The sequence below is a fragment of the Acromyrmex echinatior genome, chromosome 9, assembly GCF_024713525.1.
Source record: "Acromyrmex echinatior isolate Ae372 chromosome 9, ASM2471352v2, whole genome shotgun sequence".
NCBI lineage: Eukaryota > Metazoa > Arthropoda > Insecta > Hymenoptera > Formicidae > Acromyrmex > Acromyrmex echinatior.
Window position 1 is genome coordinate 10461994 of NC_141860.1, and position 27786 is coordinate 10489779.

The window sequence follows — 27786 nt, forward strand, 5'->3', positions numbered from 1 at the left end:
CAATTTAGCGCACGGTGCTAATTATTAGACTAGATGCTTGTTAGAGGTAATGATCGTGACATAATGCGCGCGGCGGGGCTTGCACCACATTCCGCGTGTTCGTTCCTAGCGAGTAAAGGCAAACGGGAACATAACGGATCCGAATAATTAACTTCAGCGAGCGGGGTCTGGAGGAAACAATTACAAAATGTAACGTCTAATTGGGGATAGGAACGCGAAAGAAGGAGAGGAGGAGGGTAGGCGGAAATCACTACTAGCCTACATACGAGAAGAATGCAACGCGTATAATAATCGCCTCGAGGTTTCGTTCTAGACGAAGTGGCGCCTACCCGGTTTCACGGTCTGAAAAATCGCCCACTTTTATGCATTCGCACAAACGGACGTGGGTGGGAACGCTGATTCTTTATGTTATTATATCTAGATAAAGGCATAGCTAACAAAGAGATTTGATTATCATCTTAGTTGTACAATCACGTTGTACAAAAGAATAGATCAGGAATAGTAGAGAAAAATTAATATTTTTACTAGTATATTCTTATAAAAAATTATTTGTGATATCAATTTAAAGAGACTTCGTATTTGCATTTATATCCTTTTTAGACTTTTTTTCATAATTGATTTTTCATACAAATTGGACAGGACAAAATTTATTCGTACCAATTCCCTCTTTTTTTAATTCTCCCATTATTTTTATCTCTTTTTCTCTCTCTCTATGGAAACACTGTTTTTCTCTTATTAAATTAATTAATTATAATAATAATTCGAACGTAATAACAAATACAGAAACAAAACGAAAAGTTTGATCAACGCATCGGGAGAAGACTGAGAAGAGGGGATTCTAAATGAGATAAAAATTTCTTTTACATCGATGCGTTGTAATATACTCTGAACGCTAATCATAATGACAAGACGTAAAAGAATCAAAGAATTAAATACAGGTCGAGTCAAGTCAGGTCAATTGAGGGAAAAGTAAAAAACGGAAAGGGGAGCAGAACAGAGCGAGAGGAGGACGATTATTACGGCTCGTCTATGTCTGAGGCGTTGATGGGTGTCTGGCAGGTCACTTCACCGTTGCAGGCCGGGTAAAAAAAGCGGACTCTGCCCATCTGTGCCTTCATCTTCGCATATATTTCACACGTCCTCGAAAAACCATCTCATTCGCTAAAGCATATTCTTCTTATCGACCGAAGTTATTCATAAATTAAGCTTATCCTATTTATGATAGTTAACTGTCAGTTAACTGTCTAAAAATATTTACATTCACATAAAATACATAATAAAAAAGAAAAATGTAATAAACTGCTCAATTAAAAATCGCTAATTCTTCCATTTTTAATAATAAAATAAATAAATAAAATACTATGAGAGAATGAATATGAGAGATGTATATAATACTGTAACAGTAACAACGCAACTAACGATGACTGCTGAAGAGAAACGAAAAACGATAAAGGGAGACATCCGAAAACAAAAGCGCAATCAGACTTCCCATTTAGACCGAAACAACTGTTAGCTCCTCGTCGTCGAGGGATGTCTTCGTCCTATTCTCTTTCCTTCCCTCTTTCCTCCCCCGACCTGGCGATCCAGTCTAGAAACCAGGATTACCATTTATATATATAAACGCAAGAAGCATCGGCTAACGAGAAGCTTCTACCCTGTTTCGCCCTTTACCGAAAATTTCCAGTCGCGAATTTCTCTCGCTCTCCCCGGCTCTTATCCGATTTTCTCGAGCGATGCAACTGAATCGCCGTCGCGTCGCGCCTTCTCGACACCTGTTGCTGACGCATAAATCGCAAGCGAAAGGATACTTAGTCGGTGGATCGCATTTACGCGACAGTGGAGATATTAGCGTGCACCGTCGGCATTCGAGTCTTTTTAAGAAATCTTTTCATAAAGACCGTCAACATCTGCGTAATGTATGAGACGTTCCACGCACTCAAAAAAAAAAAAAAATGATCTTGCAGTTACAACGAAAATTATCTAAGTACGAAAAATAGCTGGAATAGATAAATTTCTAGAAAGTACTGCGATATGTATTGCATTATAGAGATGATAGAGATAGAATTTAGATTTGTGCTATTCTATGCGTATGATACATAATTTTCTATCAGATACAAAAAAAAAACAGCTATAATTCTAGCTGGAGCAGCAAAATATTTTTTTTGCGTGCAAAGAGTTTCACAAATATATATGTGTAAGAAAAATATTTAATTTAGGAAATATTCACATTTTCATACAAATATATTTATATATTGTACACTATATATTAGAACAAGAAAAGAAAGTATATCAAAGTTGTCAAATAAAGTATTAAAGCTGTCAAGAAAGTGTCTCGATATAAAGTAACTCCCTCACTTGCTTTGCGACGTGAGTTTGCGTTAGGATATGTGTCACCGTAAATCGTAACAATTCTGTGCAACATCTACGTTACGACGTAAAATCATATAAGCGGAAATCTGACTTTTTGTCCGGTACGTGACGTGCTACATCAAAGAAAAGGGAAAATTGTCGACGCGCAGACGTATTGTTTCAATGTGAAATGTCGCTCAGAGAGGACGACAGTACAGTCACGTTCTCCAATCTATTGTCTTCCACTGAATGCACAGGAATTTTCTCTCTTTCTTTCTCTTCCTTCCTAAAAAGGAGCTGGGAGGAATGCTGACGCATTCTACGCTTTCTAAACACGGAAATTAATTTGTTATTCCGCAAATGTGTAAATCCCTTTAACAAATAGATCTCGCGAGCCTTAAACCACATATTACGAAGATATAAAGATACTAACATAGCGAGATAAAAACTAATAATAAAGAGAGGTAAGTTTAGATATAGTAAATAATTAATAGTTCAATAAACGGTTCTAATATAAAGACGATAACTTTAATACGGGAATACGGTTTTAAAGATAGCGATAAAAATATCAGCCACACCACAATAATCGCGAAAAAGTTACTACGTAATAACGATTAAAGTTTAATGTGAGAACGAGCAGTTCATGACGTTAAGTTAAAATCTACAGTACTGCTACTCGTAATAAAATCGAATGTAAGGTAAGGTTCTAAGGTTAGTATGGCGAGCTGATAGGATGTTCCTATTAACTCGTTGATGGAAGTTACGACATGATATTGGCACTCGCCTTTTACACGCGGACCCGTTTAATTGGCTAATCATATCTGCCGTCAAAGTTTATGTCAGGCAGTCAGCAGGCCTCGTTAGAAATTCGACCCACTTCGCCGCAGAAAGACGGTAGCAGATAACTGCGCGCATGCAGTCAAAGTTCACTCCGTACGAGATCGAAGATGCTAACAAAATACACTGAATATCAAATTATCGCGCCGAGTTGCCGACAGGCAACGGTATGCAAATTTTTTTAAACTCCACGATATGTTTATGTCAATATTGTACGCCATTGCGATCGCAAGTAATGACAAGAGCCTTAGGGTGCCTATTAACGTATGCATACAGCACACTTTATTCGTATCTTAAGTTATTTCGGAATTTAAGATACAAGAAAAGAAAGATAAGATTTTATAAAGAAGAATACGAAAAGAAAATAAGGGAAATTAAAAATGATAATTACAATCGAAATTGAATAATGGTAAAATAAGCATCAATATTATCAATTCAATAAATTTCCCATATTTAGAAACTAATATCTAAAAAAACGATATAATACCTTGATTAATTCAGTAAAGAAAAAAAATAACCAAGTTATCGTCAGTTCTATTCATATCTTTCGAGAACAGCAAATGACAAAAATATCGAGTCGTTATAGTTAAGTTTTCCACAAATAAAAGTCATAGTTATGCCCATTATTTATACTCGAATGAGCAATTACTTATTAACATTCCCAAAGACTCGTTGTTCTTCTATAAAAATACCGGATTATAATTATGCGATTATAATTATGCTAAGAGAAATTCAAATGGCTTGATATATTCATTATTGAGCAAAGGCGCGAAAGCTATGCGAAATCAAGCGCGCAATTAATTTAATTCGCGTACGAATTTACGTATTATAACATCCTTTCGTTGCTTAATGAAGCGATTTTAAAATCCCGTGCTTTCACTCGAAAGCGAGACAACGTACGAAAATTATCACAATTAATTTAAAATAGAATCGAAAGCGAAATAATAGATTCGCTTTTTGACAAGTAAATTTACATAGAATGTTTAATAAAAAAACAGGATTTAATGATTATTAATATAAATGAATGAAATCTCAATTAATGCTTATTCTATAATATTTGATTAATATAAAAAAATATTGTAAAAATATTTTTATTTAGATATTTGCTGAAAGAGATTTTTTTAATTTAAAAGAACACTACTATTATTTACTCGACTTTTTAACGACAGCTTGCCAGGATTTGGGATAACTTTTTGTTAGTCTAAAATTACCGCTTCTGAGGAGAAACGGGAAAATGAAAAGAGAAATACGCTTATCCCCGGCGCGGCGGGGGATAAAATGTATAGCGCGTTAAAGTTCACGAAAGACTAATGAAATTGCATTAAACAAAGGAGCATTTCGCTATGCAAAAGTATGCAGATAACAGAGAAATGTAATTAACGTTGCATTTAACCGTGGCGGAATCAAGACAATTCACTTTGCTCTGCAAGAGAAGGAGAGCACGGTTTTTACATTTCAATTACATTTCCACACGATCTCGCTATGCCTTTTACTATCGTAATAAAACCGTAATAAAAAAAAACCACATAATCGATTGATTGATTCTCAAGAATAATCAATTATCTTTACTACATAACAAAGCAATGAAACTAATACATTAATTTAATTTAAAAAATGAACACTTTTTTCTAATAATGTTCTCGTGATTGTTCATTAATATATAATAATAATATTATATTCCATAAAATAAAATATATTATAATTAGTGCAATAGTAATTTAACATTCTTGACAGCTTGACAAACATTTCAATGTCTAAACTTCATAAAGTGAGCTTTGTTTCAAGCGCAAATACATTCATGAGTAACATATAAAATGGTGAAATTGGTGTCAATACTCTAATATTTTTGAAAAAATCATAAGTTTTAATTTTTGAACATTCAATCACAGTTGATTGAAAACTCTGCTTTCTGACGTTTTGAAAATCAATTTTTGATTATTTAAAAATTTCAAAAAATATCCCGAGAACTACAAACTAAAATTGTTCGGCATAAAATTTAATTTATTTTAAAAGCAATTTTTCGTCGGTCTCTCGGTTTACCGAAACCCTATTAGTATTAGCGAAATCGATAACGCGTGAAGCCGTAAACGTCTTGAATTTCACCGATCTTCTCCGAAATAATTCTTCTAACGGTATTTCGAACACCGAGATCGAATACCGCCCTCGGACGGAAGCGTGTACTATTAGATGATTTTAAAGCGCTAGGCGCCCCGGAATTTACCGCTTCATGCTTGCCCGATCGATTTTATTTGCATAGCCTGCTGCTACAGGACGTGCCATTCACTCGTGGTTTTGTCACGTAGGCGCGAAGGGGATTTTACGATCGAGGAATCGGTAGAGTGCCGGGATCTTACCGGGAAACCCCATAAAATCGCGCCCACCGGCGGCATCTCTGGATTTCAATTACCCGGTCGGACAGAGAAACACTTGGCCGTCCATTATGCGGTCCATTCGATCGTGTAATTGCGTCTAACTGTGAAGTTGTCGGATCTTTGAACTTTGTTGTATAGTCTGTATCATTCACGATCATGACAATGATGATACTTTTACACTCGGAGTCTCAGGCTAATGCAAAAGTAACGGTCGAATTCTTTCCAACCGATTTATTTGAAGAAGATATTTCTAAGAGGGTATATAAAAATAATATTATTTCGTTTGCATAAAGTTATTTAAATTTTGCAATCATGATCGATTTTTATTTTTTTTTAACAAATATAATTAAATTAAACATCTACTCCAACAATTTTTTTAAGTCTCACTAAGATACATAATAAATGAATAATTTTACATTGTGTATATATAACGCAGTTTACTTTCTCCACAATTTTTGTATTCTTTACTTTCGATCGTCGATATTACTCGTAGCGACTTGAGATCTCGAGGAAAATGTTAACAAAATATTTTACCAAACGAGTTATTTCCTTGACTTTGTGTTTTTTTAATGAATATTGTATTATAAGGTTTCGTCGCATTTATAATGTTTAAAAATAAATCGACAATCGCGTGCGTCCAAATTTATAAGACAGTAATAAAGCAGTCTAAATTCTGAGTGGTCCCGGAGCGACATCAAGAAGTTATAAATTTCATCCATCACTCTTGTAGGAGTCGCAGTTTCACTTTGTTTTTAATTCACGTAAATTCCTAGATTTACAGGAGAGAAAGTTTCGATCGATTGAAGGAAAATCGACGATGGGGAAACCGAGTGACGGATAAAACTTTCCAACAATAAGATTCAGTTGGCGCGCGCGAAAACGGATGATTAATCGTGAGACCGCGGAAAAAAATCTTATATCGATTCGCAGAGCCCTGCGATTATTAATCGTCTTCACGGAGATTTCATAAATCAATCTTTCATAAGTTTATATTCCCTCCCCTTAACTAAGATGGTGATGGCGCGTAACTTGATTCAATTTGCGTACCGATAACAGGCATACTAAGCGAATTCTGACTTATCCACAAATAAAATGCAAAGATTATATCTTTTTAGGAGCAAATTGACACGATGTTGATTATACAAATTCTCAAGCAAAATAACGTCGCACATACATGTCACAGTCAAAGTGTTAACTTTAGTAAATGTATATATACACTGACTACAGCAGACTACAGTAAGTATATACATTTACTAAGTTAACACTTTGACTGTGACATGTATAAATTAATAGCAACATACATGTTACATACAATTTCATGTAAATGTATTTATAAGTTGATATGTTATAAATTTGTGAAAATATTTACACAAACTTGTATATAACATTCTATAAATTATAAAGATAAGATCTTGTATTTTCTTTAAGACAGAGATACCAGAAATAGAGTGTAGAATAAATGTGCGACAAGGATCACGAAGACGGTAAGAAGAGCAACGAGCACAAAGGAATAACGATAAGACACGAGACGACCAATAGGTTGTCTTCGTATCTGCAGAGGACAACCATTGTCGTCAGAAGCGGACATCGCGCATTTACCTAAGAACGCACTTTGTATTCTCCATCCGGCGGGTTCTTTCAAATAATTGTTATGTCGCGAGCGCACGCTGACGGTCGTCTTCGTTCGAAACGAGCGCCGTTCGCGGCAATGAACCGCCTGTCTCATTTCGCTTTTCCTCGTTCGTGAAGTAAAATCCTCACCGACTTACGTCTATCGTTTTCAGATAAGGATGGTTTCATGCAACGGCATTAAGTCAACAAAAATAGAAAATTAAAATGAGCTGACGCGAGAAAAGAATAATTTCAACGAAGTATTGACTTTTAAATGGACAGGTGGCTAGAACATTTCAGTTATAATTTTCTTTAAAACCTTGTGCTGAAAATATAAAATAAAAATATTGCTCAGATGCCCAGAAGTCTTAAAGTTCATTATTTTTACATTCCTATAATTAAACTAAATGTTGTAAATTTAACTATAAAATATTATACTAGTAAAAAAAAATGTAATTAAAGAATTAAACAATTTTCAGAGTGTTCTGAGCATCACATCTATTAACTAGCATATTTTAAGCTTTTAAGTAGGTAGATAATCACAATACCTCAGGCACAGTTACCTTATTCTGGAAAAAGAGTATTGCCAAAAAGTAAAATTACCTAAAGTCCATTACATTTCTCTATCTCATAATACAATCTATAGTCAACATTTAACTCTATACATATGTATAACTATTAAAAAATATAACTGCAAAGTTAAAGTTTTTTTGGAGTGTTTGAGCATTCCATTTACCAACTTGTGTATCTTTAAACCAATCTACCTACTTAAAGTTTAATAAAAAATAGTAAAATAACAATTTCTCCCGACATAGTAATCCAATAAGTCGCAAGATATATTACAATTTAATAAGCAGAAGAAGTCTTTCTCTGCACTTGGCAGTTGGTGCACCTTTTGCTGAACCATTGCGGGAATCGTTCCGGGAATTATTGCGCGATACTACTAACTTGCAATATCTTAATAAAATCTGCGAAGCTAATTAACCTGCGTGCAATTTCGCATCCCCGTGAGCGTAGCGTTTATATCTTCTCGCGCGGTCGAATATCGGATGTCGATTACACGTTCATTTGTCAATAGCAGGCCGTTCGCTGGTGGTGTCCGTCGGACCGTATCGGCACAATGTAGCGGGCGATCCGATCCGAAGGATATTAATCTCTCTCTCTCTCTCTTTCTCTCTCTCTCTCTCTCCCCCTCTCTCTCTCTCTTCTCTCTCTCTCCCCCTTCATCTTGTGCGATAATGGTGGTTCCGTGCGCGTGTTTCGGTATCTCTTAATCGTCCACCTGTCCGCCTCTCTCTAATGGTAGCGCAAGGCAGGAATAACGCTCGCCTCGCTGTAACGACCGCGCCTATTGATTTGTCAGCGAGTCTAATGGATTTCCATACACACAAGCCGGAATTCCGAACCGGAGGGGTACGCGAACCATGCTATGAGTATTAATACGGTCGTTACAAACCCTATCGCTATGCTGTGGTATCCCGCCATCCGTTAACCCTTTCGTCCGTGAATTCCCCTTTCCGGTCGAGGAATTCGCGGGTCTCTCGTACAAATCGCTTGCGATATCAAAAAAAGTATCCGATACGGAAGATTTACGGTCTAAAAATATCGGATTACCGCAGTTAATTCTCGCTCATCGAAGATACAAGCTTACAATTCGAATATAAGAGAATATACATACCTACGTATAGAAATAAAAAAAAAAACAGATATGTGGCCAAAAATCACATTTCTAAAAATAAGAAACAAAAATTTAAATTCAAAATTTCTGCTTGTATTTACGTCATCAGAATATCTCCAAAGTATCGTGTCTCTACTTCATTTTATTTTTCTTATTTAATTTTACAAATTGTTCGCGCAATTCTCGGATGCGATAACGCGGGAATCGATCCGAGTATTTGTGCATACTACACGTACGGTAAAGATACACCAAGTGTTCATGTATACCGTATACCGTGTACCGGTATCGCTCTCGACGTGACCATTCTCGCCCACGCGTTTATAAATCGTTCTCGTGTGTCTTGCGGGATCCGGGATCCTTCCCGTTCGTTATGGAGAAGGAAGAAGAAGAGGAAAAGGAGAGACCGGACTCCATTGCGGCATCATCGTCCCGTCGCATCGTCGCCTGCGCTCTTCCTGCAAAACGTTACGCTAACTTCCCTGTCGGAGCAGACCGCATTCATTCTAGTTAGAACGCGCGCGTTCATGCAACCATCGGCCGTTATATATCTCAGCTGATTTGAATTTAACGGTCATCGCCATTGTGCGTACACGCGTGTGTCCGGTCCGACCCGGCCTCCCCGCTTGTCTCCATTTTTTTTTCTCTTATTTCGCAACGGAATAACGCGCGCAACGCGATCCGGTTACCGCTGCTACATTCGTTGCCATTGGAGATTCGACGGGATGACGCGACAACGCAATGCGCTCTATATGTTTTTATTAAGAGTAACTCTGAATATATTTTATCACGTTAGTTACTTTTTTCATCATAAAAGAGTAACTTTTTATGTACTTTATTAGGTTAATTATTTTTTCGTCATATATATACAATATTAGACTCTCAGACATGTATATATTAGATTCTCGTTGCTTTTATGTAAAGAGAAAAAATAAAAGATATATGTTATGCAAAAATTAAAATTTTTTTACAGAATAAAATTATATATATATATATATGTAGGTTAATAAATAATTTACTTAATACAATATTCCTACAGTTGCGTAAAAATTATTAAAAAGTTACAAACATATTCTTAATAATTTAGAAAAAAGTTTAACAAAAGTTATTTAACTTATTTGAACTTATTTAACAAAAGTTAGGCAATGTCAATAAACTTTTACAGCGATGGCAGCGCGTAAAAGCGAAGCGTATGTAAAATAAAATTTTGATAAGGTACGCGATGTACGGATCACTAAGTTTTCTTTGCAAAAAGAGATGGGAGTTTGTATACAAATTTCTTAATTAAATTTCTTTTGCTCGCAGTTGGCGACATTACTTTTTATATCCCGCATTTGCGTAAGCCAGACCAAGTCACTTCATCTCTGTTTCCTAAAGCAGAATTACGCGCAGTCAGTGTGTATGTGTATGTGTGCGTGTGTGTGCATCCCTTTGCCTGAAGTACAATTGAGTCCCGAGTAATATAGAAGTAAAAATGGACCGCATTCTTTATTCAAATTCGTTGCCTTATTCCAGTCTTGCGACCTCATATTACCGTGCGCAAACATATAACCACCTGCTCGATCGTATTTCTCCTCCCTTGGATAAAATGCGTTTGTACATATCTTGGAAAATAACGCATACATTGAAGCTTCGATAATATCGGCAAACAATTCGAGTCAATAAGTCGATGATTCTACTTGTCCACGCATCGCGGCGCGAAGTACATAGGTAAATAATTTTTATACTTCTTCAGTGTTTTCTATAGTAAAAGTTTGGTGTCTTCTTCACTTCTGCTTTACTAGCAAACAATTTCAAAATTCATTCACGTGACTGGCGTTAGTGAGTGCATCCGCATGCACTCACGCCAGGCATGGCGGATTATCATAATGCCGTATATCGCGAGGACGCACCGCTTCCTAAATAAACATTTGCGTCCGGCGATGCGTATTCGCATAATCTATTCGCACGTGATTCTCATGTGCACGTAGCGTACACCGCCAGTTTCTCTGTTTACAGATTAGATCAGAGTCTCCAAGTGCATTGTCGGTGTGACTTGTGATCCTGGCTGGATTGCGAGACGAGACGCATTAGCGACGACGATCTTCCCCGAGTCAATATTCCACCTGATTTAACTTGACTTCGCTGGCAAGCAACTCTAATACAACGATAAAATTCACATTTCTTGTGCTAATATTAATTTCAGCTCATCGAAAGTGATGATCGATCAATGTCAATTGTTGAACTTGTATGCTACGTATTTAACTTCAAAAGTAATATATTTTTTTTTTCATTTACGTTAATTCTATCTTTTTTTCCATGTCCCGTTCATCATTTTTTGTTTCGTTTATTTTGTAAAATTCCAAGAATTCGGATACTGTAGGAAACAACGCTTCAGATTTACATCCTTCCGCACACACGATCTACAAGCACACCTACGTGTGCCGATTTTATGGGGTTTGAAAATGGTTCACAGAGTAAACATGCTATTAGAACTTTCCCAGGCGGATCGCGGAAGGGTTAATCACCGAGGCGGCTGTAATCTGGGTTCCACGATGGCGTAAGGGGAATAAGCGTACAAGGGGAATAATTAAAGCGCGCGGTATCCCGCTGCTTTTATGCACTCGCCGGCCGATTCGCGGCACAACAGGGCGCCGCCGGTTTCTTTCGTCGCGCTGCCGCGCACGGACGACGGTAATGCACATCATCAGCGAGGGAGATGTAATCGCCGGTCATCCGTTGGCGTCACGTCGCGTGTTCACGTTCTTCGAATCGACGTACTCGTATCCATCTGACGTTTATAAATCCATAAACGATTCGCAGCGAACGAGCGACCGGCGACTGATACGATGTTGGAAACTGTCATTTCGCCGTGTTATTGAGCGAGTGTCTACCTGGCGACAGTAGCTTCGACGACAGCTTCGACAACAGATACTTTGTCGTAAACTGTTCGATCATCGATGTTGAGAGATACATATAGCATACGTGCACCAGTAAATGATCCTTTCATTTCTGCGGTTATAATCCCAAGTACTGTTAGTGATACCGGTTATTTCCCGCTCTCAGGCAAACTTCAAGTTAAATGATCGTTACGATTGAAGGATTTGAACAAATTTTACGTGTAATTTATTTTATCATCTTGATAAAACATTTTTTTTTTTTTTCAGGAGAAAGGATAAAAGAGTAAAATTTTAAAAATAGTATCTAGAAACTTTCTATATAATGTATGAAATAAAAATTATCATGACAATAACATACCTAATTAAATAAATAATAATGAGAAATAAAGAGAGATTTTGACAATGCATTACTTCTTATTTTTCTTGCAAGCAAAGAGGATAGTACGTGCCACGAAGTAGATCAAGCCAACTTATATTCAGTTTAGAGAGAGGACTCGTGGTATAAATAAGATCAAGTTATTTCGATTAACTAACAAATTTATAGTCTCCCTTACCGCATTCTTGAAAAGTGACATGCAAAGCGATTCCCACGTTCCTAAATATTTCGCAAATGCGCGATATACACACGTAAGAATGAATTATAAATATCATTATCTTCTTCTTCAGTGCATACATATTCATCTTCATAACCGGCGCGGCAATTGAAATAACGAGCGGCTTTACACGAATGTAAATGATTTTAAGCACAACACGGAACTATGTTTAATTTGTTAACCGATCGTCAAATTTCAAGACATTAACTTGCAAACTAAACAATTATTAAATCAAAGATAATTGAATGGTAATAATAATGTAAATATTTATCATCACGAGTAGATGCAAATAACGTGCCTCGTGATTTACTTACTAAATATTTGCATTTTTAGGAGATATATTTTTGTCCAAGGGTACCTTCCAGGAATACACTATTCCAAAATTGAAGCCACGCAAGCTTTTAAATCATAGGTAGTATCGATGCACGGCAGAGCGTGCCAGCGATTCTTGAAGATTACTCCAATTCTCGTTGCATATTGCAGACATATTAGAGTTCAGACCACGCCGGACGAAGAATTTAGAATTTTCTTCAATCTATGTGATCGCCCACGTTGGATCGCGGCCAATTCGCGGGAGGATATCTCGGCGCAGTTTTCAGGTCACGACGCCATAATGCGGAAAACGTGTTAGTACACGAAATAGCAGAAACCGCGTTGCATTTGTCGTAATAACCAAGCATAATTGAATGCAATCGCTGTACCGTGACGAATCATACCCTCACCTCATACTCATTTCACACCGACGATGTTTTTGCCTTTTCACAAACGCAGTCATTATGACATCCAAATAAGTTTCTTAAAAATTATATTAGTACATGACAAATGTTCTTTAAATAGCGTTGGAAATAATTTTCAGTTGAACTAACTGCTGCTTTCAGATTTCAAAATTATACAATATAAACAACACATCCGCTTAATTGTATTCGAAAATGAATCAATATCACATTATTAAAATTTCATTAAAATCTATTCGAAAGTTATATATTCCTAGCAGATATATACATATATATATACACAGATAATTTTGTATTTACGTGAACGATACACGAATGCAAATCTGCATGCGGCACTTAGCTAAAATTGCTTTGTTCAAAATGGAAATTGAGATTATGACGTAAACCGACCCCGAGGAACCACATACCTACTCAAAGCTTCCCTTATGTTATTGCCTGGTAAACTGGCAAGGTGACGTAAGCTTGTCTAAGTTCGCGTCAGCAGCGCGATGATTCCTCCCCGTTAGAGTTAGGCACTTGACCCCGTACTGCTCCCGGAATGCAGCGTGCGTGCATGTCCCGTCCCGTCCCGTGTCGTGCCGTGCCGTGCCGCGCGAGATGCCCCGCGGCGCATCCATCACGTGTGTGCGAAGAGGGGGACCACCGAGTGGTTCGCCGAGATCAGGGGGGAGGGAAGGAGGGAGGGGGAGAGCGGGATGAGTTATCAATGAAACACCGGGTGCCATATACATGGGATATCCTTCCAACAGTGGGCTCGACACGGTCCGATTACCGTTAACCCACAGGGTCCGCTCATTTCCTTATACGTACGAACTTTGAAGTTCAAACGTAAAGGGACAGAGCCAGGAAAGCATTTGCATTGACACTGATGTATAAAAATGTGGATAACGTTCTTTGTCGACGAGATGTTAAGACGTGAATAGCTCTTGAGTTGCGATCAATCAAAACAGAAGCTTTAGAAGACTACTCTTCAGGACAGAAATTCTATTACATGGATAGAACAGTTTTATTAAAGCATTTCTAAAAATTTAGCTACACATAAATTTGAAAATATTGTGTTGGACCATAAAAGTTATTATGTATGATGATTGCTAGAATGTGAAAAATTTTTGCAACATTGTTTATTATGTTTGAACGTTCTCCGTAATTATTTTGATGATAAAATTATTTTCAGATCTGTATGTAGCTAAATTTATTCCATCAAAACTGTTCTTTCTGTTACAATTGTAGATGGTTTTTTTTTTTAAGCAAAAAAATTTGTGTGACGATTATCATTTGTATAAATAAAGAACTGCTGCATTAAGAAAAATTGCTCTTTTTCTTAGGTTCCGTCAGATACTTAATATCTACGTTTTTTTTTTATGACGACAGATAATTCTTCGTATCTCTCATTTTGAAGATACTGACTGTTCAATCTATGTCTATCTAGTTATGCAGTAGCGAAAGCGAGAAAATCATGATTACACGTTTCACCTCCATGTCTCTATGTAGTTTTAAGCTTCAGATGTTCCGTAATTTTATGTTATGCAATTCCTTCTCGTGTGTTTGTAAATATAAACGACATTTGTAACGTACACATTTTTTCCATTTGGAAAAAAAGTCAACATAACACGAAATAATATGTTCTTATCATGAATATTTTTAGAAAATTGAAAATATAATTTTCCTTTATATTTTAATTTTGTCCTAACTTGATTTTGTCAAAAAATTTTCAATTTTATATTTAATAAAATATTTCTGTAATCCTTTTAAAACAATATTCGCACTAACGAGAGTCATTTCTTGTGACGATGCCGCAATATCAGCGAATATTGTTGGTGTAAAACAAAATTCAATTCATCTCGCGTAATTCGTGATAAAATACGAACAAGGTGCTTATTATATGTGGGCATATACTGACCCCTTGTTTACCGAAAAACTCACAATAACGAAAAACTCATTAAAGCGAAGCAATTAAGGGCGGTAGGAAATCTGAAGGCTTAGTAGAAACTCTAGTAAACTAGTTGGCTCAAAATTACGCGCCGGCGGCGTACCGTGTTGTGGTGCAAATAGTTATACCAGCCAAAGCCTGCAATATCAACTCTCCGTACCGTGAAAGCTGATATATGCATACTTAACATAATTTCAGAATTAACGCAATTTCGGAATTTGCCGCACGGCGCACGTCTCAAAACCTCACAATTTCATTACAACGTCGCATGGCATAATATTGACGTAAACGTGACAGTAGCATTTTAATTAGGAGGAAACAATGTTCCTCTTTATCGCGCAATAACTCCTGCGATACCTGCTTATAATAATAATTAACTTTGCAGCATGATACACTAAATAGAAGTGTATAAATATTAAAAAAAGAATTAATCGGAGATACAACTAGTACAATTCTTAATAGTATAAATACCTACAGAAAGAAAATAAGGAGAATAAATATTGAATTTATGAAAGTTAGTTTTAATTAAAAAAAAAAAATCAAAAAATTTTTAAGACTTGGAATTTTTAAGACTTAACGCCGATGACATCTAGCGATCGGAAGTAAGTGACCGATAAGCTTTGCGAAAACATTGGCGAGATCGCTCAACGCAAATCAACACGTCTATCGATCGCGCGCATTCACTGAAGATAGAAAGCTTTACATCGCCATTAGGCGAGAGATTCAGGAAACGAATAGAAGTGAAATGCCAAGTGAAATGTATTCGACATGAGGGTCTTTACCGTTATACGCGCGAGTCTCCTTGTCGGGCCCACGCGCCACGGCGATCATTATTATTGCGAATGCACGCAGTGTAATGTCATTACTGGACGGTGTTATGCTGCCGGTTATGCACCGCGTGACAAACGACGAATCGGCCGGTCTTGCACGCATGCCCACCTGGGACGATTATTCAGGGCTGCGAAAAATCTCTACGAGGACCTATGCGGGACCTACGGTGGAGTCTAGTCTACGTGGGCCGTGATAACGGCATCAGCTGTCCGCCGTACAGTTACTCACGTTAATGCCCACAACGGCTCGAAAGCGGCGATTCTCGCGCCGGAGAAGCTGCTATTTAGGCTCGCACTCTCGGAGAAGTGTTTGCCACGAGGATGACGGGGGAGAAGGAGATGAAGGAGGAGGAGATTCTGCGAGAACTTGCAGAGTTTATCCCGGCGATTAGCGCACGACAAGCGCGACGTTTTGACGCGCGCGCGAATTTTTCCGCAGAGCGGAAACGGTGGGAACGCAACACTGACCAGCGCGGTGAGGAATCGTGTTCACGAGTTGGACAACGAGATGTAACGTTTTCTACGAAAATATTTCTTTTTCTTTTTTTTTGTTTTTAGCGAGGAGACGGAATATTACATAATTAAATGTTACGCAATTTTAGAAAAAAATTCAGCTGACGAGACAAAATACATATATATCTTGTAATAATCTACGTATGTATTTCGTGAGTGATATCTCACTTTACTTCTGCGAGCACAAAATATTTCCTCCTTCTCCAAGTCCGTGGGAATAACGTTTCAACAATTCATAATTATCCTGTACGTCGATTGCTCATTGACCCTCGGTACTATCGGGGTTAAAACCGGATGATGCAACTATCTCTAAGCAGATATACATCCCCATTAATTAGTCGGAAATACGTTCCATAATAACGCCGCCGCTCGCAAGAGTACTATCGCGGAATAAAGTGACGCATTCTTCCGTGTATCTCACGATCGCATCCTCGCTCTAGTCTTTTCTACGCGAGAAGTTGAGTACAATCGGAGAAGCCCTTCGGTTACAATTGGCTTCCGCCTTTAAGGAAGCTTTCCAAGAATTGTACAGTCAGCGATAATCCACAGATATGATTCATGGTGAAAGAGGAAAAAGATATAGAATAAACTTTAGAGATGATTGCATACTTCTCTAGAAAAGATCTAAAGTATAAAAGCACTTTGCTCATATTTGATTGTATATCGACATTAAGGAATTACGTCTTCGTGGATATCATTATCGTTAAACCATGTAGGTATAAATAGAGGTATTCCTCTACTTGCGATTTGTAAATTTTCGAACTTACGATCGATATGCGCTAAGAATTACTTAAAGATAGAAAGTCGACTGAATCAAAACTAAGATTAATCTACAATGAAACGAGCATTAGCTTACTTTTTCACATAATCTTATATAATTACTTATGCCTAGAATGGCTATTACAGTAATACAAATATTATTACTAACAGAGAAAAAAATAATAGGTTTATAATAATATATGATCACTATTCGACTTACAACACGGAACGTATCCTCGTCGTAAGTAGTGGAATATCTGTATGTATAATTTTTAAAATTTAGATAGGTCAATTTTTTTGACAGTAACAGTACATAAAATGACCCATAAGTTTTGCGGAATGGAGAAAAGCAAAAAAAGAAGCAGGGAAAGAGACGCTATCTGTTGATCCGTTAAATCCCTCCTTATCTAAGCGGATAAGAATCCTCGCGTCGATGGACAAGCTTCCTGAGAACACGAATGCTCGATGTAAAGTACGTATGCACGTTGCAACTGGCTGCTGGCTACATTGCCGTTCCGGGTGCAGGGTTAACGAGCTGCATAAAAGACGCCGGAATATCCGCGACGTTAGCGAACAACGGTTACGGCCGGTTACGAAAGAGCTGCGGAAAATTGCGGTCCGAAAAGCATCGCGACCGCAAAATGCGCGCACCGCTCGCGCTCTGATACTTTTTCGGAGTGATTTCTTTCCTGTCGCGCGACACAGCTAGAGCGGAAACAATTTACCTCTCTAAATAGACCATAACAAACCGTAACACCGATGGTCGAAGTTGACACAAAAGAACATAAAGAATGAAATAAATTTTTTTTCCCTAAGTATTTTACGGGCAGCATAAAATATCATATTTTTCATTTGTTAGTTCAATGTAATATCCGTAATTAAAAAAGGTTCTGTCAGCTGGCGATACCTTATGAAACGTATAGCTTTGAAGTTGCGTCCGCCGATTCATTTTAATAAAAGATTATTACCATTTAATGTGTATTTATCCGACTGTCGATGCAGGATGCAAACGATTTTGCATCTGCGGGAACCCGAATACGTTTACCCGAATACGTTTACGAAAGTAAACGATAGTAGAAACAGTGAAATAATAGATAATAATCATTTTCAAAAACCACAAAATATACAACAAATAAATACCGTCTACTATGAAAACTCCACGCTGATGTTTTAAATTATGTCAGCAATGAACTCACAAACACAAAATTTGCATAATATTTACAAAGTAATTACGACAAAGTGCACAGTTTCATATTTCGCGTCTCTATGAGCGATAAAATTGCAGTTCAACTTCTTTAATTCATTCTTATTTTTACATATTTTTATGCCTTTGTTGTCTTGTAAATTTTAATAATTGTATATTTAAAAATTATAATTTCAGCTTTCAAAATTTATTTTAAAAAATAAAAAAATTTCAAGACAGGCTAAGAAGACATTCTTAATAATATTATTTAATGAAAATTATCGTTCAATCCTTGACATCTTATATTTTTAATCGGAATTTTGTTTGCATGGAGGATACATTTTTCAGAATATAACTTTTATTGTTACACTAAAAATCATGTTCGCTTCCGACGATTACGGTCTCGAATCTCAAGCATGGAATGTCAGTTCTATCGGAGTCGATTCCTTCGGACTTCCGCCGAAGTATTTTTCCAGCCCGATCACCCTCCTTCCCAGAAAGCATCGATGGCGAAGCTATCATTGGAGCGGTCATAGTTACAGACCGACGGTGTTCCAAGTGCTCTCTTCCTGCCCAGATGAAAAACGTCGCGACAAGCTTGTGAGAACGAAAGAAAAGACAAGAGAAAGAGATTCGTTGGGAAAGCGAGAGTCGGATTGCGATCAATTTGCATTCAGCAATCGACAAAAGAAACGCCAATCGAGCTTCGATGAAACGTAAAATGATAGTTTTTCAAATGCTTCCAAGCACTCAAACGCGCCTGCAAATCTTTTTTCCGTCTTTTTTTTTTCGTCAATCTGTGTTCAATGATTATTGTATTTCAATTAAACATAGCTATAAATAAATGATAAATTATTGATGGAAATTTCACAACAAAAATCAGATTTTCTTGAAATACGAATAAAATCCCATAAGAAGTGTATAAATCACTCACGCAAGATAAAAAGGAAAAGTAATGACGTTTATGAATTATATAAATGTTATTTTCGAATTTACGATAATACCAATTAGAATTTTTCGGTAGCGGTTTGTCTATTTATCGACGTGTTTATCCGTTTATCCGTATGCTTGTGTAGCAGTCGCGTTGGGCGATGATGAAACATCGTGCGTCTCGTTAGGATGATGACTCCTACCTCCAGCTATCCCTCGGTAACGATGCAACATCGTTTCGAACAATATGCGGACCTTCAACTCCGCGCGAGAAGCACGTAAATAAGTTAATTCATCGACGAGGTCGCCTAGCTCCGAGTCGGAGCAACTGGCAACCGGAGACGTTAAATGTACATTAAATTTACGTCAAGCTTGCGCCAGGTTTACAGGCCACGGCTTGTTAGCGTAGGATTGCCGTCGTTCACAGAAATGACGATGAGGGATCAATCCACGGAATGCGAATGGAGGGGACACTCAGAACGCGCCCGAGGAATTTTCGCAGGAATCCAGAATCCGCGGACAAACATCGAGAAGGTCTAATAGAAGAACGACATTGGCGAAAAGCGTTCCAGATATTCGGTGGATCAACGTGTTTTAAATTCTCATAACAATAACTTTTTCATATTTCCACAAATATTCCATAGAACCTGATTTATATTTCCTGAATAAAGTTTAATTTACAGAGAAAAGTATTTTTATCATTTATAAATTATATTTTCACATCACGAGAATGAGCACTATGTTGCGAAATTTCTACAATATTTATTATAATTAAAATGTATAATTAATCTTGCAATGATAAGAAGACACTACTTTAGGAATGCAAAATATGGAAACGAGTTTAAATAATTTATCAAATATATATAATTATTTTCATTAATATAAGTCATATAAATCTAGTTAAACGAACGTTAATAGTAACATCATATAACTATAAAATAATTAATTATTCAGCAAATGAGCCGTTTCTCATATGGAGATATCATAATCTCAATTGAAGTTCTGAAACTTCATTTCAATAATAATCGTATAATTAATTTGAACATATCAAGATCTATTTGGATTAACAGACTTTCACAGTGCGCACGCGCGTTGCGCGTCTTCTGCAACAATGTATCGAGTCAAATGCTGCGATGTAGAGGAATGTTTGAGTTGAAGACAGAGCGGAGGTAATTGCTATCGTACAAACCGCGACGTTCAGCGCATTTCCCTACGCAATGTGACTCTTATTTATTAAAGACGCTTTGTTTCGGAAACAATTAGCGACCTGGTAGAGAATGCACAAAGGAGCCTCGTTTCTGCGCTGTGAGAACCGCTCGCGTCTCTCGCGCGGAAACTTACATAATTTGGAAAGACGTCGTGACGTTGGTACGTGTGTATATATACGTGTACGTGTATCTAGTGGAACAATAGTGGCTGACGCTGAAGCACGGGCCGTACAAGCCACAGGATCGATACCGCCTGTCTACAGAGAGGGAGGGACAAAGAGAAAGATAGAGAGAGAGAGAGAGAGAGAGAGATTTATACGAGGGTGGCTCTAAACAGCGCCGACTGCCGTTGTTGGTTTATGCGCGGAGTGAAGCTGAACATATGTGGTAAATTCATATTAATTTCACTTCCTTATATGTATATGCGTATGCCGTATCGCGAGATTGGATAAGATTGCTTTAAGATTAAAACAGCATGCTAAAAATAAAATGCAAAAAAAATAATAACGTATTATTGTATTTATTACGCGAAAAATTTTAAAAATAGTTTTCTAGAATATTAATAATACGTTAATCAAATTTAAACATTTTTTTTTCATTTTATCTTTGAAACTCTTATTTCAAGACATAGATACAATTTGCTTGCAAATTCGTTAAACAAATATATTACCTTCTAGCATTTCCTATAAAAATGTGTAGACATGATTATTATTTATAGTACGGAATGTGCATATATATTTAGAAGCGGATCGAAAAGAGACTGAAAAGAACTATACAATGTGCGTGTGAATCTTCAAAAAGAGACTCTTCTCCCCCATACTTGAGAAAAAGAGAAGAGCCTCTCAGCGCCCTCGACGAGAATGACTGTCTCAGTCGACCCGATGACTTTACAAAACGTCTTTGAACAACATTGATAAACTTCGCCTATGGATTTTCATTTGTAGATTTTATTTGTGTCTTTCACGATAATTTTGATTTTTTAGATATAAGTTTAGCTCGTCAATATTAAATATATATGTATTATTCTCATACATAAAGCTCGACTGTTTATTGTCTAATAAGTCATTATATATCCTGTGATCAATATTGTAAGAAGATATTGAGAGTTTAGTTTTTTTTTTATAAGCAAAGCACATACAGATAAAGCGAAAAATTACATTTTTTCAGAAAAAATTTTTTTATTGTAATTCTCGCTGCTTATTAAAAATTAAGTCTGAAGATGTCTCTTTAATCGAAAACCCTGAAGACTTGCAAGATGTTAATAGCAGTATATCCGAGTCGCGGCGCATCTTCAGACAGAGATATATATATATATATATATGTATAAACCGTGATCTTCGATCCCGTCCGATCGTTCGCATTAGACCGCATCCGGACATAGGCGAGGCACATTTTCTCTCCCTACATATTTTTCCGATCAAACTTTGCACCGCTCGCCCGCCTGTTCATTCCACCGCAGCGGGAATGTTAATTAAATCGCGTCCGCGCGAGCGTTACGTTTACGTTTCCATCCAACGAATTTATTGAGCTGTAAGCCGTAAGCTGCAATGAACATTGTGTCGAAAGAGAGAGAGAGAGAGAGAGAGAGAGAGAGAGAGAGAGAGAAATGGAGAGTTGATCTCGCGGTTTATAGCGATTTATGAGATTTTTATCGCCAGCGATTTACGCCAATCGCCGGATTTTTATCGTCACTGTAACTTTTTACTAGAGTCGAAAAACAACGAACGAAATCACGCGGTAAAAATATTTGTTCCACGACTACTATACACAAAAGTAGGAGAGGCATTGTAAAATATACAATAAGTATTGTGAATTTCGTTACGGTATACAGATTTATCTATTGACAGCAATTTTCATCGAGAAATGAATATAATACCGCTCAAAAATATTTTCTCTTCACACAGTGTATTGTGTCGTATCGATTCTTCGCTTTAAATGGAAGATATTATTTTGGTATGATTTTGCAAATAATATCGTGTTCTATAATTAGTAAAGTTTAATTTCCAAAGGTTTTGGAAAATATGCTTTTTTTTACAAAATATATACAAATATATATACAAATTGTTGAAGAATCTCTGTTACGCGAAATCTATTATTTCATTTTATTAATCCATTGGAGAACGCAATATCTTTTCTCGATATTTACTACTATGATATTTTCTCCGATGTACATATCGTGCATATATGATTCCGTGGAAATCTCGTTATAAATTGTTCGGATAATTGTAATCCTATGAAATATAAAACCGACGACTGTACGCTTCCATCTGATTCGCGATATTTATTGTTTGAACGAAATAACAAATTCGCATTAAAGTGAATTTATATATCATGGATATATCTATACCAAAGACATTACATAAGATAAATTATGATATTGCAAAACGTTATTTTATTATAACATAATTTATAGGCACGAAACTGGTGTACCGCAATATAACGGGTGTGACTCTTTCTTAACGGGATTTGAACGTTAATTCCGAAGCATCATGCATTATTTCCTCGACGCATCTTCACGTATGTATCGTTATATGTATAGTTAAAGATAACGCACTTGATAGGCAGCATCACAGGCAGCTTGTCTGTCTCCACTTACGTTAATCGTGACGCTGTCATGTTCTCATGACAGCGGGGCCATCCGTTAACGTCTGTCATGTACCTGCGTGCTCTATTAATTAATCCTGCGATGACAACGCTAGCACGAAACATTTAGGTTTGCTAATGACCTGAGGATATTATATGTATGCAACGGACGCAATAAAAATCGCAAAATTATTTATAAAATCATACTTAAATATAGAGCTGGATCATCTAACATTGCTTCCCACAATCAAGATAATGATAGATACAGACGAGACATGCATAATGAAAGATGAGAATTGAAATTAGAAGTTCATAAATTAAATTATGATTCAAATAAATCTCATCGCGTGCAAATAGATATCTTGTTTAAAATTTAACAGCATAATCTAATAAATAATAATAACTCTCTAAATCTTTTAGAGAGAAATCTCACTCCAAAAGATTGTAAATAAATCAGTCTTGAAAAAAGTATAAAAATATTTTCATTTTTGAACAAGAATGACAGATTTTCACTTGAAAAGATATAGACAGAATGTAAGGAATTTTTATTATTTGATGTAGGAATTTGTATTATATAGCAATTCCGAAAGAATAATTTATCAATTCTAGTCATTTTCTGTTTCTTTCGAATATTTAGAAAATGATTTTAATGGCTTGGAAATATGGCTACTATATAATGGCTCCTATATCGACTCTTTCTTTCTTAAACCCTTGGATTTTTTGCTCCAAACAGAAGTCCCTCCAATGCAGTGAAGTGTGAAATAAAGCGAGGAGCTACCAGTAATAAACAGGGCTGATCCAGTGTGGTAGAGCAGCGAGGAACATCCGGACAAAAAGATCCGCTCTCCTCTTAATTGTAAATTTATGACTCATCTCGTCATTTCATTTAAAATCCGATATCCGGTCAATATCGAGAATTTTAAATTTGGTGCATTTTCTTTTGAAAACCTTCCGACAAAGCCCGCATCAATTAGTAATCCCCAGAAATTTGGATCGTACGGGAAATTAAAAATTTTATCACGCTATTTAACTATATTAATTTGTGTCGCAAATAAAATTTATTAGTAAAATTAATTTTAAAAAGTGTTTAGTTAAGCTTATTCTTTTTATATTACAATTTTAATTTAAAAAAAATGATTAACTTTTAAATTAACTTCATTAATTTGATAGTAAAATTACAAATTTCAAACAATGAGCAAGCATTTCAAAATTTGTGTTAGCATAAATTAATATTTACATAATTTAATTATTTCTTGAAAGGGAAAAGATCTATTTTCTTGTATCAAGAGATTATGTGGCAAAGAATATTTAAAAATTAATTGGATTAATAAGAACAAATAACGTGGATAAATTTTTTGATTAAATTTAACTTTTTTACGGGAGAAACTACACAAAAAAAAGCAATTTGCTTCGGAATACATGTGTCCCTGGATGCGACACGCAGCTCTAGAGAGGAAAAGTAATCTCAAGTGGCTATACGTTTCTATCCGAAAGTTTCGTTCTCGGCACACTTTTTGCAAGCACTAACGCAAACCGCCGTGCAAAACGATATAATTTACTGCAGCTATATATGCCCAGACCGTTTTAATAATACCCTGGTGTTCCTGACCCTCCCTCATCTCCCACTTTTTATCCCTCGTTCTCCAACGAGAATTCACTGGCAAATTAAAACCACAGGAGAATTTATCGTTGGCTCCTAGTCGGCTCGGTGCGTCTGGCACCGTTTAAGATAACTAAGTGCCGAAGACGCATATTAACGAGCGCGTTATTCCTCTCGTTACTCGGCCAAGAGCACAAGATTTTTGCGCAACGAACGACAGTGAAGAATGGACCGAGAAATTAGTATCTCACATGGCCGCAATACATAATGATCGATAACGGAATAATCGGCGCAAAGGATTTAGGTCATATTTAAATTTTAACGATCTCTCAGTAGAAATATTCAGGAAAACTATAAATATATTATGACTTAGAACATTCAAACAGAAAAAAAATCAATATAATCATGATATGTATTCATCTAGATGACTTTTAAAAAGCCAGTCCTTATTAGGCATTTTCAAATTATTATAAATTCTCTTCTATCATCATAAACGTAATTTTATACTCGCCTAGTTTACGAGAGAAAGGATTTTGTTAATTTAACAAGCCATCAATACTTTTAACAAGTGATCGGTAAATGTGTAACAACAAATTTTGTTTGTTGTGATTGCTGTTAGTTTGCTATACCAATTATTAGTAACAGAAGCAACCTATATAGAATCTAACCTATTTTTTGGAAAGACTTTAGGCTCATTTATATAGAAGACCGTGGAGTCTTAAATCGTAGGAAACTGACCAAGCGCAGTCAAACATAGAGAGAATACTTGACTAGAATTAGTCAATTTTTTACGATTTGAGACTCTGCAACCATCTACGACTTATATATATATATATATATATATATATATATATATATATATATATATATGAGCCTCTTATTTGCTAGTGATACTATTAATTATTTGTTACATTGACGAATTAATTTGTAAAAAAGTCGATCATTTTTTAAACAAACACATTTGTTTTCCCTTGATTTGTTCCTATAACAAAATCATTTCTCTCAGTGACAATCGTCCAAGCATTACTCATTTTGCATGCCTACGATTTCCTGTTTATTTGATTTAAATATGTCTCATTACCAAGGCTCGTTCAAATTATTCGCTTATCCAGTAATTACCGTCGGATCGTCGCGTAAACACTCAAATCACCCGTTGATCGCGAATGAAAAGCGTCGGTTTATTCGGACGTGTAAGTGGTTCGTACGAGAGACTGGTCAGACGAGAGAAAAGTTGCGGAACGTTCTCTCGAGAGCCCTCGCAAAAACGTTTACATCGTGCTAGTCGTGTAACGATAGATAAAGAGAATCCTTCTTTTTCTTTCGCGCTGTGTCTCTCTCCCGTGCTTATCCCTGGAAATCGGCGCGTCCCATAAAGAAACCGAGAAAGCGCATAGAGACGCGGGCGCCTTCCTCGAGTGCATTACTCGAATAGGAGAGGTGGCCAGAGATGGTCGCGGTCGAGGGTTCTGTACACACCGCAGCCGCCACAATGTGTTTGCCCGCAAATAGAATTTCCTCGCGTCTTTATTTACTAATAACGTAGCCCCTGTGATCGACTCACAATCAGTTGGCGAAGAGAAAGACATAGCGTGTATAGACATTCGCTCGTTCCGTTCCTTCGCTCTCCTCACCTTCGAGACGGCCTTTTCGGATCTCGCAAACGAACTTTGACACGATGAATTATTGTAATGTAACCCTATGATTATACACGAAATATGTACATCGTTACCAGGACTCGTTATATTGCGTTATCGTTTATTACGGTATATTTTACCTACCGTATATTTTATTATAAATTACGAACTACGATTATAGCGAAACGATGATGCGAGAGAACAACCGCTAGGTTACATGAATTCTTTTGAATTCTTTGAAATCTCTTTTAAACTACAGTAAGACTACCAAGGATAACAAATGTCTTCCTCGATGATAGTCTATCTAAACTTATGCGTGTATAACTAGGCGTGTTATTTACATATTCATTCTTTGAACGCAGCCGTAACTTATGTATTATCGCGCACGATGTCATCGCAGAAAGTACTCGTGTTACTCGTGTTACTATATTTGATGAACATGTCTTTCCAGAGAACGTCGGTCCCCTCCGTAAACGTCATATCACCGTGCAGGTATCTCGAAGTAACTGTCTCGTCCAGGCGACATCTAACTCGGAATAAATTACATACGGAAGCGTCGATCGGCATCGTAAGCGCGCAGAGATACGTGCGCGCGCGACGCGCGCATTATTCATTGGATATTAATTTCGCCATCTGTACGCGCAATTTGTATGTTCCTACGAAGATTTATCGATCTCGCGTTATACGGGCACGCACGATAACGGCAAGCTATCAGGTATGGCGCACACGATCCGATGAAAAAGATGCCCTTTTGGCATAAAATTATCAACGACTATTACGTACGGCTAAAATAAATTCACGATGAACGATCGACGCAGATTTCAATGCGATCTATTAAATAACAGAGAGGGATAAATCGAGGCGAATTGAAGAGACAAGATAAAAGAGGACGCAGCACTTTTTACGATAATCGAATTGAACTCGTGCGTAAATTCTTTTTATTACACTACATGAGCAATAAAGAAATGTATATAAACTATTTGAAAATTTCCAAATTGTTAACTTTCAAAAATTTATGAAAAGAAAAGTTAAAGTATCTAAAAATTTAGCTACAAATTTTTTAATAATATTATTTTAATAATATTAATAATATTATTAAATTTTTTAATAATATCATCAAAATAATTATGTAGGATTTATTATGCTCAAGCTAGAATATCAAAACTTTTTGCAGTATGACTCATTACTTGAGCATCCTCATTTTTTAAATTGACAGTTCAACAAAATTATTTTCAAATATCTGTATCTAAATTTTTAGATACTTCAATCGTTCCTTGTTCCCATTGAGATAGAATACTTAATTGTTGGAATTAAAGGATAATTATCGCACAATTCTTAGTTAAATAACGTGATAACGAGATGTGATAACCAAAAAATCGCTTAAACATAGTTTGCACCTGATTGTGGCCATTCTGTATCCGAACGATTTATGAATGCGCACCGAGAAATGCGTTATAGCCGCATTAAGAGCGATGGAGCCGCAAAAAAGAGAAAAAGAAGGGGGGGAGGAAGAATTTTACGAGCGAGAATACCGCATGTTTCTCGCGTTTGTTATCATCACCGTCG

General features: G+C 36.6%; 3 protein-coding genes across 7 annotated transcripts in view; 1 reads left to right on the forward strand and 2 right to left on the reverse strand.

The window, feature by feature from the left end:
• Positions 1–11399, forward strand: part of LOC147908613 (uncharacterized) — a 146553-nt gene extending 135154 nt beyond the window's left edge. Inside the window, exon 6 of the mRNA XM_087409745.1 lies at positions 10360–11399. Within this exon, the coding sequence (XP_087265871.1) occupies positions 10360–10395 (36 nt within the window). The 3' untranslated portion in view covers positions 10396–11399. The remainder of the gene's footprint in view (positions 1–10359) is intronic.
• twin (CCR4-NOT transcription complex subunit 6-like twin) overlaps positions 1–27786 on the reverse strand; it is a 292189-nt gene that overhangs the window by 241070 nt on the left and 23333 nt on the right. The window lies entirely within an intron of this gene.
• Positions 1–27786, reverse strand: part of LOC147908614 (CCR4-NOT transcription complex subunit 6) — a 361019-nt gene that overhangs the window by 78567 nt on the left and 254666 nt on the right. The window lies entirely within an intron of this gene.